Genomic DNA, 14,108 nt, shown 5'->3' on the forward strand with positions numbered 1-14,108 from the left:
GAAGTAATTGTTGGGTCATGCTTAAGCACTTTTGTTTATCTGTAGCACCATTTCGTTGCCATGGATACAGGTGCTTCATCCAGTGATAAGGAGCCTGCGGAAAAGCTCGCTGACCTCAGGAGCATACCACCTCCCAACCTCTGAGCTCAAAAAAAAGGATTAGATGCTTTTAAGAGGACCATGAGCAGTTAAATTTTTGTTTCCCGCCTAGATGCTCCTGGTTGTATGTTGTTTTTTCTTCATTCTTCCCCCTTTATATTTTCAGTTCTCCAGTGTGTCAGGGACAGCGTTTAGCTCAGAAGCTGTGTTGGGCTTATGTGGAAGCTCTTGGTACAGTAATAGAGATCGGTTTGCCTTGAGTCACCTGAGTAGGATCATTTTAAGGAGAATGAAAGAGCTGGCTTAAAACTCAACATTGAAAAATGACGATCATGGCATCTGTTCCCATCACTTCATGGCAAATAGATAGGGAAACAATGGAAACAGTGACATTTTATTTTCTCGGGCTCCAAAATCACTACAGCTGGTGACTGCAGCCATGAAATTAAAAGATGCTTGCTCCTTGGTGGAAAAGATACGACCAACCTAGACAGCATATTAAAAAGCAGAGACATTACTTTGCTGACAAAGATCCCTCTAGTCAAAGCTGTAGGTTTTCCAGTAGTCGTGTATGGATGTAAGAGTTGGACCTCTTAGAATTCACTCAGTAACGGTGAAACCTCTCCCAGCCCGTGATTTACTCCATACTTCCGATGTGAAACTTATCAGACCTGACTGTGCATTATATTCAGAAGTCACTGTAAAAAAAAGATGGAATTGAGGTTCAGGCCTTGTTTCTCTAACAGTCTGTCTCACTTCTTCCCCTCTCTCAATTCTCTGGCGGTCTTTCCCTCAGAAGGGTCTCAGTAGAATTTCCAGTACTTCCCACCTCTTTAAAAGGACTTGTGATTTTTCTTTCCTCTCTCAGTTACCAGGAACTTGCTGAAAACCCTGTTACTCTTCTTTATGCTGCAGCTCCTGTTTTCATATAGAAAGGAGTTAAATTGTGGTCATTATATCAAATTGGGTATGGTTTCCCATCCCATCCCTTCTTTTGCCATGAAGATGTAGACATTGTTAATACCTTGTATTTTGTGTGTACAAAGGCAGTCCTAAGTTAATGGCCCCTGAAAATAGTCGAATCTTTAGAGCTAATTTGTGGTAGTAAGATATTTTATGTGGGTAGATGCAGTGATTTCAGTTTTATTGATGGGTCTGTATTATCATATAACTTTTGCTTTTGAAAAAAATTTTATTTATTTATAAATACACACACACAGACACACACACACACACACACACTCTTTATCTGAAAGGTCATAGGGATTAAAAACCAATTCTGTGAACCACTTGAGCCTAATAGAAAACATGATGTGAGAGGGTAGCCTTGTCAGCCTTGCAGGGTGGTTTTCCAGACGTAGGGAAGGCCCTTGGTTCATGCTCAGTAGTAACACTGCCAACTGACTGAAAGTTTAACAAAGACTGTGCCAGGACCCCTCAGTTCTCCAGTCTTCTTTTAACCCTCGGAGCCTATAATCCTACGAAACAGGTTCGATATATATGGCACATCGTACTTAGCATGATTCAGAGTTTCTCCTTCAGATTGTGAATTCATGTCTGAAGGGAGACTGTCGGGCACACTGTTGGATGGCTTCGTGTTAATGTCTGCCTCATGGCTTTTTCCTTACATTCCGCCGCCTCTGGGACATGGTTTTGTTTTAGTTCCACATAAACAGAGCAGACCATGATGTGCCCACGTGCCTTCTAACAGCTAAAGCAGCAGAGAGACTTAGGCGTGCTTCTGCTGCTGAGCGCGCGCGCACACACACACACACCCCCTTAAACCATGCGCGCGCACACACACACACACACACCCTTAAACCATGCGCGCACACACACACACACACACCCTTAAACCATGCACGTGCACACACACACCCTTAAACCATGCGCGCGCGCACACGCACACACCCTTAAACCATGCGCGCGCGCACTCACACACCCTTAAACCATGCGCGCGCGCACACTCACACACACCCTTAAACCATGCGCGCGCGCACACGCACACACCCTTAAACCATGCGGGTGCACACGCACACACCCCCTTAAACCATGCGCGCGCGCACACGCACACACCCTTAAACCATGCGCGCGCACACACACACCCTTAAACCATGCGCGCGCGCACACCCACACACCCTTAAACCATGCGCGCGCACACACATACCCTTAAACCATGCGCGCGCGCACACGCACACACCCTTAAACCATGCGCGCGCACACACACACACCCCCTTAAACCATGCGCGCGCACACACACACACACACACCCTTAAACCATGCGCGCGCACACACACCCCCCCTCGAACCTTCCATTTCCGCCCCCTTTGTTGTCCCCACCCTAGTAGCCAAGTAAACAGTCATTTTAGCAGTCTTAGATTCCTCTGCAGATACATTAGTCCGCACTTTCCAGGTTTGGGTTCCGTGGGTATTGCTTCACCATGGCCTTTGGCTGTGAGAGAGAGTGTGCGCGTGTGCACGCGCATGCCTGTGCCTGTGCAGGGGAGTGTGAGATGAAGATCTGGACGGTGGCCTGGCCCCTGTATTTATACGGGAGGTGACCTCACAGAGCAGTGCTGATGTTTACCGTAGTGACGGTGTGACACCTGGCTCCCAGGTGGCCCAGACACCTCTGCCCAGGCTTGGGGAAGGAGACGGGTAAGAAAGATGGATGGGGCAGTGGGTATTATTACTGTAGGTTAGGTTAGTGTAAGATCTCTGCTAAGAGTGTGTTTAAGTTTTGAAGGTAGAATTCAGTTTGGATCCCATGTTACTCACGTTCTAATCATTGAATTGTGAAGCCTCAAATTTTAGCTTTTATTGACATTCATTCAGTTCCTCGAAGGACTGTCAGGAGTTTTAAAATGAGCTTTGTTGTTCTCTAGTCACCGAGTCTTGTCCAACTCTGTTGTGACCCCCTGCCCTGCCAGGCTCCTCTGTTGATGGGATTTCCAGGCGAGAATACTGCAGTGGGTTGCCATTCCCTTCTCCAGGGATCAAACCCACATCTCCTGCATTGGCAGGTGGATCCTTTTACCGCTGAGCCCCCAGGGAAGCATATGTATGTACACACAACCTATGTGTATATATTTATATATAGCCTATGTGTGTGTGTACTATATGTATGTATACATATATGTGTGTGCACACACACACACAAACACATACACACAATAGTTCCCTTTTAAAAAGAAAAATAACCCTGAAGGGCTAAGCATGAGTCCCCTGGGAAGCCCTGCATAAATGGGAAATGCTCTCATTACTGGTGAGATTCGTGAGGGAGAAACATCCCATTGTTCAGGTCCAGTCGCCTCTCAGTATCTGCAGGGCACTGGGTTCCAGGAACCCCACCGACCCCAGGATCCGCAGCTGCTCTGGTCCCTTCATCCACCCTCTGTGTCTGTGGTTCCATCAGCCAACCATGGATCGTAAATATAGTAGCACATATTGTGGGGAAAAAAATCCACATTATCAGTGTACCCATGCAGTTCAAACCTGTCTTGTTAAAGGGTCAGCTATAGTTATTCTGACTGAAATAGGTATTGTCCATCTAATTTGGAAATGAAATGAGGTTGTGTGTATGTTGTTTGGGGTGATAAGTATTAAAGAATTTGAGAGGAGTCTTCTAAATTTTAGGTCTTCACTTTGAAGACGAGGGTACTCACTCTCTAGATTTAAAAGTGTTAGCGAGCTTGTCACTTACCTCAGGCCACACAGTCTAGGAAGTAAGAAGCTAGGTTTGAACCTGGGTCTGTCCTCACACGAAGCCTCTAAAAGTAGCCTGATTAGTCATCTGACTGACACTCTCTCTTACAGTCATTATTGCCTCCTTTTGACTCTGCTTCCATTTTTACGTTTTTGAAACCGTTTCCTACTCCTGGAACCTGAGTTTCTCTCCCCCCGCCTTCTGCCTGGTGAAACCCGCAGACTCGTACAGCTGGAGGCACCTAGCACCTGCAGAGGCTGCCCCCTCACGCTGTACGTGAGGCCTGGAGAAGCAAAGATGGTCCGAGGTCAGGCAGCTTAGGAGTCTCATAGCCAGGATTTGAATGTGGAGTTTTCCGTACTTTCCCATTGGTTCTGCCACAGTCGCACCTTTTCCTCTTTAAGCCTTCTTGTCTCCGTGTAGGTGTAGGGGCAGACGTGAGAGCAAGGAAACTTGGGTTCAGATCAGGATTCTGCCACTGGTAGGAGCTTTAGAACTCTGGAGCAGATATTTAACCTTTTTGTGCCTTGATTTCCTCATCTGACAAATGGGAATTGTGGTAGTACCACCGCTTAGGGTTGTGATGAGGGTTAGACCGGCTGTTATTTGGAAAGCACTGGGAATGGTGCCTGGAACAGAGATTATTAGTGATAGAGATAATTACTATCAGTATTATTAGTGATAGATGTAGGAAGGAAGGATGCTGCCCGACCGAGCATCTTGAGTGCTGAGGGTTGCAGTGAAGAACCTCTGGGGTTGGAGAGTTGGGAACAGGACCCCTGTCAGAAAAGTCCAGTGTTTAAGACTTCACCTTCCAATACAGGGGGATCCCTAGTCAGTGAGTTTAGATCCCACATGCCCCACAGCCAAAAAAACCGGAAACATAAACAGCAGAAGTAACAGTGTAACAGATTCAATAAGGACTTTACAAATGGGAGAGGGGGAGGAGGAGGTCCTTACCTGCAGAAGTAACAGTATACCAAATCCAGTAAAGACATATGCAGGGGTGGGGTGGTGGGGGAGGTCCTTAGCTGGCGCCTCTCCCCCCGGGGGGCCTTGTGAAATGCGCTGGCCCGCTCCCTTGAGTGGCATGGTTTGTGTTTTCTTTAAACCTGGAGGGCGTAGATTCCTGTGATTAGCTGCCGCTGCTGAGAGCAGGGGGTGGTGTTGGGTTTGTGTGTGGATGTGGATGTGTTTAGCTTTCTACTCAGTGTCCCGAGCTTGGTAGACGTCCAGATAGATATTAGTAATTTTTTCCCCTCTGACTAGGGATTGAGCCTGGGCCTGAGCAGTGAAAGCACCACGTTCTAACCGCTGGCCCGCCAGGGAACCCCCCAGATGTTAGTTTTTAAATGTGACAGAACAGTTTCAAAGAAGTATTTTCTGCCAGGAAAACCAACCGAAGCTTAACTACCTGAACCAGCTGATTTGTTCCTGCTGAAGGTGTCTTACATAATTGACTGGCTGCCCTTCAAAGAAAGATGACTATTTTTCCCCCTAATTCCATTTTGTGTAATAGATGTATACATTCAGGATATTTGAATTGAAATGCATACCTGAGTATACCTACGCAGCCACGCCCATGTGGGCAGAGGATGCTTGATTCCCACGGCCTTTCTAGAAGGAATTCAGCTGGGAAGGCAGTGGGAGCAGCTGGTGGAGTTAGGCATTTGTATGGAGACTGATTTCCAGGGTTCGTGAGCCTGTTCCTCTGGCTTTAATAGCCATACTGGCCTGTCATTCCAAGTATAGGGTGGGCTCCTTGCAGACAGGGACGTAACTGTCACTGTTACTTCTTTATTTAAAAGCGATGCTTTACAGAGCTCTCACACCATGATGTTTAGCATCAGACCTGATAGATTCTGCTTCATGGTTGTGTGAATCTGGGCAGTTTATCTCTTGAAGTCTCAGTTTTCTCATCTGTAACATGAAGACAGTACACGCCATATAAATTTGTTGTGTGGATCTGGGCAGTTCATCTCTTGAAGTCTCAGTTTTCTTACCTGTGACATGAAGACAGTACACGCCATATAAATTTGTTGTGTTGAGAAAGTGACACAGCAGATGCCTGGTATGTCATAGGCACGTGCTCCCATCCTTAGGTTACACACCAGTGAGAGGCTTTTCCTCACAAAGGAAAGCCTTTAAAGAGGCCCCTGGGGGGAAAGGGGCTTCCCTGGGGACTCAGATGGTGAAGGATCTGCCTGCAATGCCAGGAGACCCAGCTTCCATCCCTGGGTTGGGATGATCCCCTGGAGAAGGGAATGGCAACCCTCTCCAGTGTTCTTGCTTGGAGGATCCCACGGACAGAGGGGCCTGATGCGCTATGGGGTCACAAAGAGTCAAACAGGACTAAGCGACTAACACACACACCATAGGGGTCGGGGGAAGTCTGCAGAATATTAATTTATTTCTCTTGTTGGTCACATGGGGGGAGAAAATGATTGTTTTCTCTTTCAAAGACAGCAGAAAGCTTCGTTTGCTGTGCTGGGTGGGAAGCCTCTGTTGGCTGTGCCTGTGGTCTGGGAGGGTGGCACTCAGGGACCCTCCAGCTCATCCAGAAGCCAGGATGGGCTCTCCATGTGGGTGGTTTCTGGGAGCCTGGCCCTCAGGTGCCTGCAGTTCCTCAGGCAGCACACCAGGGGGCGCAGCTCACTCAGAAACACCAACTCCAGTTTCTTTTCTCATCACAAAGATATTTATGGAAGAAATGATGATGTTACGAGCATAGTTCCAATGAGCTGAGATCAGTGCCTAAAGGTGGAGGAAAAGTGTGTTTTGATGAATACATTCCGCATCTTGGAAATGAATAACATTGCTGAAAACCCCAGGGAGATCTGATTTTCCAGGAATGCCTCCCTGCGGACACAGGGCTCACACCTTCCTGGTCTAGACACCAGTGGAGCTCTGTAGGGTGGCGGGTGGCTTGCTGCCTGGTGTCAGAGCTTATGCATTCTCTGCCCCTCTGGGCAGTGGGCACCGTGGTCCCTGGCCCTGGCATTGCATCATCCCTGTGCAAACCGGGCAATTTCTTTGAAGTTCTCTTTGCATTACAGGAAACAATAGGCATTTCAGAGCAAAAGTCATTTTCTCCGCCTTGAGTCAGTTCATAACAGTGAGGTGAAATCAGGTCGCGTGCTTGGTGCCTGTTCAGTCCCTTCAGTCGTGTCTGACTCTTTGCCATCTTATGGACCGTGCCCTACCAGGCTCTGTCCGTGGGGTGCTGGGGCCTCAGTCCAGTTCCTGCTGGGTAACCCGTGGAAGTGACTTTTACCCTGCTGGGTTTCCAGATCCAGGGCGGCTCAGGAGCCTTCCCACTGGACGGTAGGCCTCATCGCAAGGTCCTTGAGCTTTCATTCTTTAATTTGTTCAAGTTGAACAGATTAGTGCATATTGAGATTTTCAGAGACTGTTAATGCCAGGTTATTTGGTAGGCGCACTGGGGCTTCCCAGGTGGCTCAGTGGTAAAGCACCTGCCTGCCAGTGCAGGAGACAAGGAGACGCGGATTCAGTCTCTGGGTCGGGAAGGTCCCCTAGAGAAGGTAATGGCCACTCACTCCAGTATTCTTGCCTGGGAACATCTCATGGACAGAGAAGCCTGGTGAGCTACAGTCCATGGGGTCTCAGACAATCAGACATGACTGATTGACTGAACAACAACAGGGGAACCAGTTGATCTTCGCGAATAGCACTTGTGAAAAGTGAATTAGAGATGGAGTTTTGTGAGGTGTGGAAGATTGCCGTCAGAGCTTTGGGGAAGGAGGGGGTTCCTTTCAGGAGGGGGTGTGTGCTTGTCACGCAGGAAGAGCTGAGGTTCCCGCCGCCGCCCCGTCTCTCAGGAGGAGGGCTCTGATCTGTCTCCCTGCTGCCTGTGCCTCCTTAGGTCATGACTGCTGCGAGACAGTGAAGGTGCTGCTCTGCGCTTCCAAAGAGGGCCTGCCCGTGCTCGTGGTGGCAGAAGAGGACTTCCGGTTCATCCAGGACGAGGCCTACGACGCAGCCCAGTTCCTGGCCACCAGCGCCGGCAACCAGCAGGCCCTGAACTTCACCCGCTTCCTGGATCGCTCAGGACCCCCGTCCACGGACGTGAACTCCCTCGATGAGAAGGTCGCCCTGGCCTTCAGGCACCTGAAGCTGCCAGCGGAGTGGAATGTGTTGGGGACAGACGCAGCCTCACACGGTAAGGAGCTCGGATGACCCGCAGCCTTTGAGCTTGGGATTCTTTGTATTTGGATGGGGCTGCTTTCTTAGGGGGATGATCCTCCCGTCTCCCATGGTGGCTGCGTAGGAGCAGAGTGGCCTCAGTGGCGCCTCTCCTGCGTCCTCCTGCCAAGCTGTCGGCCTGTTCTTGTTGGGAAACGACCCCACGGAGGGCTCACTCGCAGCGGCAGCTCTCAAGTAGCCGGTGGCTCGAGACCCTTCCGTGGCCTGGACTTCACGCTTGGTCTCCCGTGTGTGGAGAGAGGCCCATCCTTCATGAGGAGGGCAGCAGAGGAGTGTTTGACACTTCTTTCTAAAGATCAAAGACAGGATTTTCATTATTGTATTCTCAAGGCATCTAGGGATTCCATGAGATTGGAAGAAGGAAAAGACGGGAGAAATCAGGAGGGGCGCACAGGGGAGCAAGCCGAGGCCTGGAGCGCCCACCCCGCGCGTTTGTAACCAGAATGCCCTCACTCTGGTCTATTTCATCTGCTCGGGGCTCCACTTTTTAAAAAGCAGTGATGTAGTAGGTATCTATAAATGTTCCTCTTTTTGTGACAAGGGATTTCCTATGTCATTACTGTGGTAAATGACACCTGTTGTAAATGTCTGTGTGCGTACACACACACACACACATCTGATGAAGCAGCCTATACCTGGAGTCCAATGAACAGCATCATCTTTCCCTGCTGAGTGCAGATGTAATGGAAAGATTTAGGAGTTACACAGAGATCAGAGTGTTTGCTTTGTCCCTGACAGAACCTGAATGGAAAGGCTGATCTCAGTTCGCTTGTCAGAAGGGGTTGCTTATCCTCTCGACTCTTATCTGGAAGAACAGGACAGTCACAGGACCGCCCTGCAGTGTTCCTGACTTTGGTTATTGTGTTATGAAGGGGTCGCCCAGAAGGCCCCGGCCCCCTGCAGACAGGCAGACTCTGACTGAGCAGGAGCGCCCAGCAGGGCTGAACCGGGAGGGCGCTCAGTTCCCCGCTCTCTAGACCGACCAGATAGCTGTGTTCTTCTCGTGGAAGAAGGACAGTGAGGTTTTGCTAGTTTTGGTTCTCTTAGATCCACTGACTTTAACCACTGGGGCGGTGACCAGCTGCAGGAAGGGGCCCCCACCGTCAGGGGCTTCCTGTCAAGATAAAACCGGGCACTCCTGCCAGGTGAAATACAAAAGGAACCTTGGATGCTCAAATGAAGGGAAAAGCATTTATCGTTTTTCTTTTTAACATAGTGCCTAAGAAACCTCTGCATCACTGAGATCTAGCGATCAGAAGATTTGCCATTATACAGGACAGTGGGCACTTTTCCAGAAACCTAGTGTTCAGACATTTCTAGCTCCTCCTGTTCTCCGCACCACCACCCCCCCATATTGAGTGTTTGTTGATTGATTGATTGCCCTGGGTCTTCAACGTTGTGTGTGGGCCACCCCCCCCCCCCCCCCCGATATTGATTGTTTGTTTGTTGGTTGATTGCCCTGGGTCTTCATCGTTTTGCGTGGGCTTCCTCCCCACCCCCTGCCATATTGATTGTTTGGTGAATGATTGATTGCCCTGGGTCTTCATTGTTTTGCGTGGGCTCCGCCCCCCCCCCATATTGATTATTTGGTGATTGATTGATTGCCCTGGGTCTTCATCGTTTTGCGTGGGCTTTCCCTGCTTACGGTGGGGGGGCCACTCTTCGCTGTGGTGTGTGGGCTTCTCTGCGGCAGCTTCTCACTGCGGTGGCTCCTCTCATTGCAGTGGCGTCTCTTACTGCAGACCATGGGCTCTAGGTAAGCTTCAGCCGTTGCAGCCTGCGAGCTCGGTGGCTGTGGCCCACGGGCTTAGTTGCTGCGGCATGTGGAATCGTCACAGATCAGGGATCGACCCCTGACCCCTGCATTGGCAGGAGGGTTTTCCACAGTGCCCCACTGGGGAAGTCCACTCCCGCGGTTTCTGTGTTGTGATTGGAATGGCTGTTCTGGTTGCCGTTCATAGATCAGTGTCAAGAAGGGTCGCATTAGTTATTCATGGGGCATAAAGTTGTTCTGCGTGGTTTTGCTTTGTCTTGTTTAAAGGAGGCCCAGGAATTGGATACTTTGTTCGTGTCACCTGGTTAGAAAGAACTGTAGGAAAAGCACCAATCTGAGATGTTAGACACATATCCTTCTCTTGTCTGGGTCTTAGCATCTTTGTCTTTAATCGGAAGCTTGCCAGATTTAATATTTTTATGGTCTTTCCGTGTACTTCTTAAGCTTCTGTTGTACAGGAAGGCTAACTCAAATTTGGGCACTTAAGGAAATGCCTGAAAACCGCAGCAAGGCAGTGTTGCACATTCTCAGGACAGCCAGGGGCTCACGAGGATGCACAACCACATCGCAGACCTCGCTGGGAGAGAGCCAGCCGCCCCAGGAGCCAGTGTGCAGTCTCCTATAAAGTTAGATTTATTACGTGACCCAGCATTCCCGCTTTTCGCTCTCTGTCCTAGAAAAACGAAAAGTTACATTTACTTAAAGAAATCTTTGCCCTAATGTACCTGTAGCAGCATTATTTATAATCACCCCAAGCTAGAAACCACCCAGATCTCCCTCACTAGGTGACTGTACACACAGACTATGGTACATCCATGCAGTGGAATACTACTCAGCAAGAAAAAGGAGTAATCTGTTGACGTGCGCATGAACCTGAATGCATCTTAAATGTATTGCACTAAGAAGTCAGATTCCAAAGTTACTCTGTGACACAATTTATATGATTCTCTAGAAAGGGCCCTGGAGAAGGGAATGGCAACCCACTCCAGTATTCTTGCCTGGAGAATCCCATGGAGAGAGGAGAGCCTGGTGGGCCACAGTGCAAGGGGTCACAAGGAGGCAGACACAACTGAGCAGCTTTCACTCACTCACTCACTAGAAAGGGCAAAATTGTAGGGACAGAAAATAGATAAGTAGTTTCCAGGGGCTTGAAGTAGGGGAAAGGTCTGACCGCAAAGGGGGTCCTGGGGAAATTCTCTGGGTGTTGGATGGTTGTGTGTCTTGGTGGTGATCCTGGAAATCCTGGAGATTTCCACAGACAGAGGAGCCTGGCAGGTGGTGGTCCATGGGGGCTGCAGAAGAGTCAAGTAAACAACAAGCAAAGCATCAATAATAGGTCCTCGTTTATTGTTGGGTGGTGGTGGGTTTAGCCGCTCAGTGGTGTCCAACTCTTTCTGATCTTGTGGACTGTAGCCCACCAGGCTCCTCTGTCCTTGAGGTTTCCCAGGCGAGAATACTGGAGCCATTCACTTCTCCAGGGGATCTTCCTGACCCAGGGATTGCACCTGGGTCTCCTGCACATCTCCTGCATGCAGGTGGATTCTGTACTGCTTGAGCCACCAGGGAAGGGGGACAAATGCAAAGAAGCAGTCTGCCTAGAGCAGAGAGCTGCACATCAGATGCTTTTAGAAAGATGTTTAAAGGAGGAAGGTAAGTCAGCTTGGTGCCTGGGGTAAGCACACAGCTAAATAGAGCACTTGTTACATAAGAGGACTGCTTCCTGTTGAAAGCTGGGTGTTTACAGGTGTTTCAGCCTGACACTTATACAAAGAAGTGGGGAAAGATTTATGGTTGATCCTCCCACTCTAATCATTTAGATGCAGTGCTTTTAACTTTTAAAGCTCAGGTCACTAACTCCTTTGGAAATTGCTCCGATTTCTCTGGAGGGGAAAAATACACATTGGAACCTACCTGCAAAATTTTACATATTGTTTCAGGAGTCAATCTCCCTGAACCACAGGGGTGAACGTGACGTTAAGAACTCTTGGCTTTAGCAGGGAACTCAAACCTGGGGCTCTGTAACAACCTAGAGGGGTGGGATGGGGAGGGAGGTTCTAGAGGGAGGGGACATATGTATACCTGTGGCTGATTCCTGTTGATGTTTGGCAGAAACCAACACAATACTGTAAAGCAATTATCCTTCAATTAAAAATAAATTAAAAAACAATAAAAGAACTCCTGGCTTAGGCTTGATATTGTGATGAGAAAGCATAGGCTGCAGGGTCAATTTGTTAATATCCTGGCTTCATTGCAAGAGTGTGTGCAGAATATTTAACCTCTCTGTTTTTCAATTTGTTCATCTGTAAAATGGAGGAAAATATATCCCGGAGTGTGTGCTAGTTTGCAGGCTTTTAAAAATTTTATTATTATTAAAAAAAATTTTTTTTTTAAATTTGGCTACGCTGGGCTCCCCAGCTGTGGCACCTGGGCTCTAAAGCACGCAAGTTCGGTAGTTGCAATGTGCAGGCTTCTGCAGTTGCAGCGTGTGGGCTTAGTTCCCTGGCGGCATATAGGATCCTGCTTCCCCAACTGGGGATCGAATTCACGTCCCTGCGTTGCAGGGTGGATTCTTAACCAGTGGACCAGCAAGAAAGTTCCAGGCTCTTCATTTTTAGCATGCCATGACCAGTATCCAGTAACCTTGTGGACAAGACAGTGATGAGCCCTGATGCAGGAAAGCAGCATGTTCTATAAAGGACTTTAAAAAAAAAAAACAAAAAAACAAACTTCTTTGAAGCAGAATGAGAGTATTTGAGCTTATTTCTAAAGTCTTTCTTTATCCTCCTCTGCTGCTGCTAAGTCACTTCAGTCGTGTCTGACTCTGTGCAACCCAATGGACGGCAGCCCACCAGGCTCCCCCGTTCCTGGGATTCTCCAGGCAAGAACACTGGAGTGGGTTGCCATTTCCTTCTCCAATGAATGAAAGTGAAAAGTGAAAGTGAAGTCACTCAGTCGTGTCCGACTCTTCACGACCACATGGTCTGCTGCCTACCAGGCTCCTCTGTCCATGGGATTTTCCAGGCAAGAGTACTGGATTGGGGTGCCATCGCCTTCTCTGTTTGTCTTCCTCAATGTTCTTTACTTCCTAGTTACATGAAGCACTAGACTTTTTTTTTTTTTTTTTTTGCCTTAGTTCTGCCTTAAAGGCAAATAATACAGGTTCATCTGGGTGGAGGGTGAATGGTGGGGTGGGAGTATCTTCCCTCTGAGCCACCAAGTTTCACTGAGGTTGTCTCAGGTTTTTAATGAAAGGGTGAACTAAGATGGTTTTTCCCCTGAAAGACCCTCGTACAGTAGCAGTCAACGTGACTTTCTGGTAACAGAAGGTGGGCCTTGAAAGCCCTGCTCTGAAGAAAGCAAAGAGGACCAAGGTCCTGGGGCAAACCTACATTCTTATTTAGTCACGGTGTTGTATAAATAACCGAGAAGACCTGGTCGTCTCTGGGGTAGAGAGATTTGGAGTGGAGAGAAGGATGAGACAGGTTTCATTCAGCCAGTTTGCACTAAACAGCAGCCCTTGAGTTTTCAGTTCTTTGTATCTGGTGTTTGGTTAGTGAAACCACAATGGTAATCATTTGGGGTTTTAATTCCCATACCTTTCCAGATTGCTCGATAGCTTTCCATGGAAATTTTTCCTTAGCTGCTCTCACTAGACTTTGTTTTCACCTATTCGTAGCTGCTAAAAAAGAAAATAAGCTAGTAGAGATATTTTATAGTATATAATAATAATAATCTGTAGGATTGACTCCAAGACAGGTGTTGTCTTCATTATGGAGCACTTTAGCTCCAAAAGGTTTTATTGCCTCTCAAACCTGGATTCCGTCACAAGGTCGTGCGTGGCGTTTTTCCAAATGCCCGTTTCTCGCATGGGCCTGCTGTTGCCCATCCCCACTAGGCGTGAGAATTCCTGCATCATGCTGGACCTGAGGTTTATTTGAGAAGGAGACCAGAGCAGTAGGAAGAACGGAGATTCTGAAGTCTCCCAGACACACATTCAGAGGGCCCTGCGAGCAGGGTGGCTCCAGCGGTAGGCGAAGCACGTGGAGCCTTGGATACCGTTTTGTTCACAGAATTCGGGGCCCTTTGCGTAGACAGAAAAGCCAATGGCTTGAAAAGGTGCAGCTGTCTCCCGAGGCCGGGCACGGCGCCTTTTTCTCATGAGGGCGGGGCGCAGCGCCTTTCTCAGCCGCCTCACGAGGACGGGCACAGCGCCTTTCTCTGCCGAGCTGAGCGTGAGGGATGCTTCCAGCAGGCGAGCAGATAGGAAGCGAGACGCTTCCTCCTGCCTTCTCCATGGGAAGCTGG

At 48.7% G+C, this 14,108-nt stretch overlaps 1 protein-coding gene across 11 annotated transcripts in view; it reads left to right on the forward strand.

Annotated features, from left to right (window-relative positions):
• Nucleotides 1-14,108, forward strand: part of AKAP13 (A-kinase anchoring protein 13) — a 320,810-nt gene that overhangs the window by 128,268 nt on the left and 178,434 nt on the right. For all 11 annotated transcript variants that reach the window (XM_060402005.1, XM_027975368.2, XM_060402001.1 and 8 more), the window contains one exon: nt 7,689-7,985. In XM_060402005.1, coding sequence (XP_060257988.1) covers nt 7,689-7,985 — 297 coding nt within the window. The remainder of the gene's footprint in view (nt 1-7,688; nt 7,986-14,108) is intronic.

Source organism: Ovis aries, chromosome 18 (assembly GCF_016772045.2).
Source record: "Ovis aries strain OAR_USU_Benz2616 breed Rambouillet chromosome 18, ARS-UI_Ramb_v3.0, whole genome shotgun sequence".
NCBI classification, from domain to species: Eukaryota; Metazoa; Chordata; class Mammalia; order Artiodactyla; family Bovidae; genus Ovis; species Ovis aries.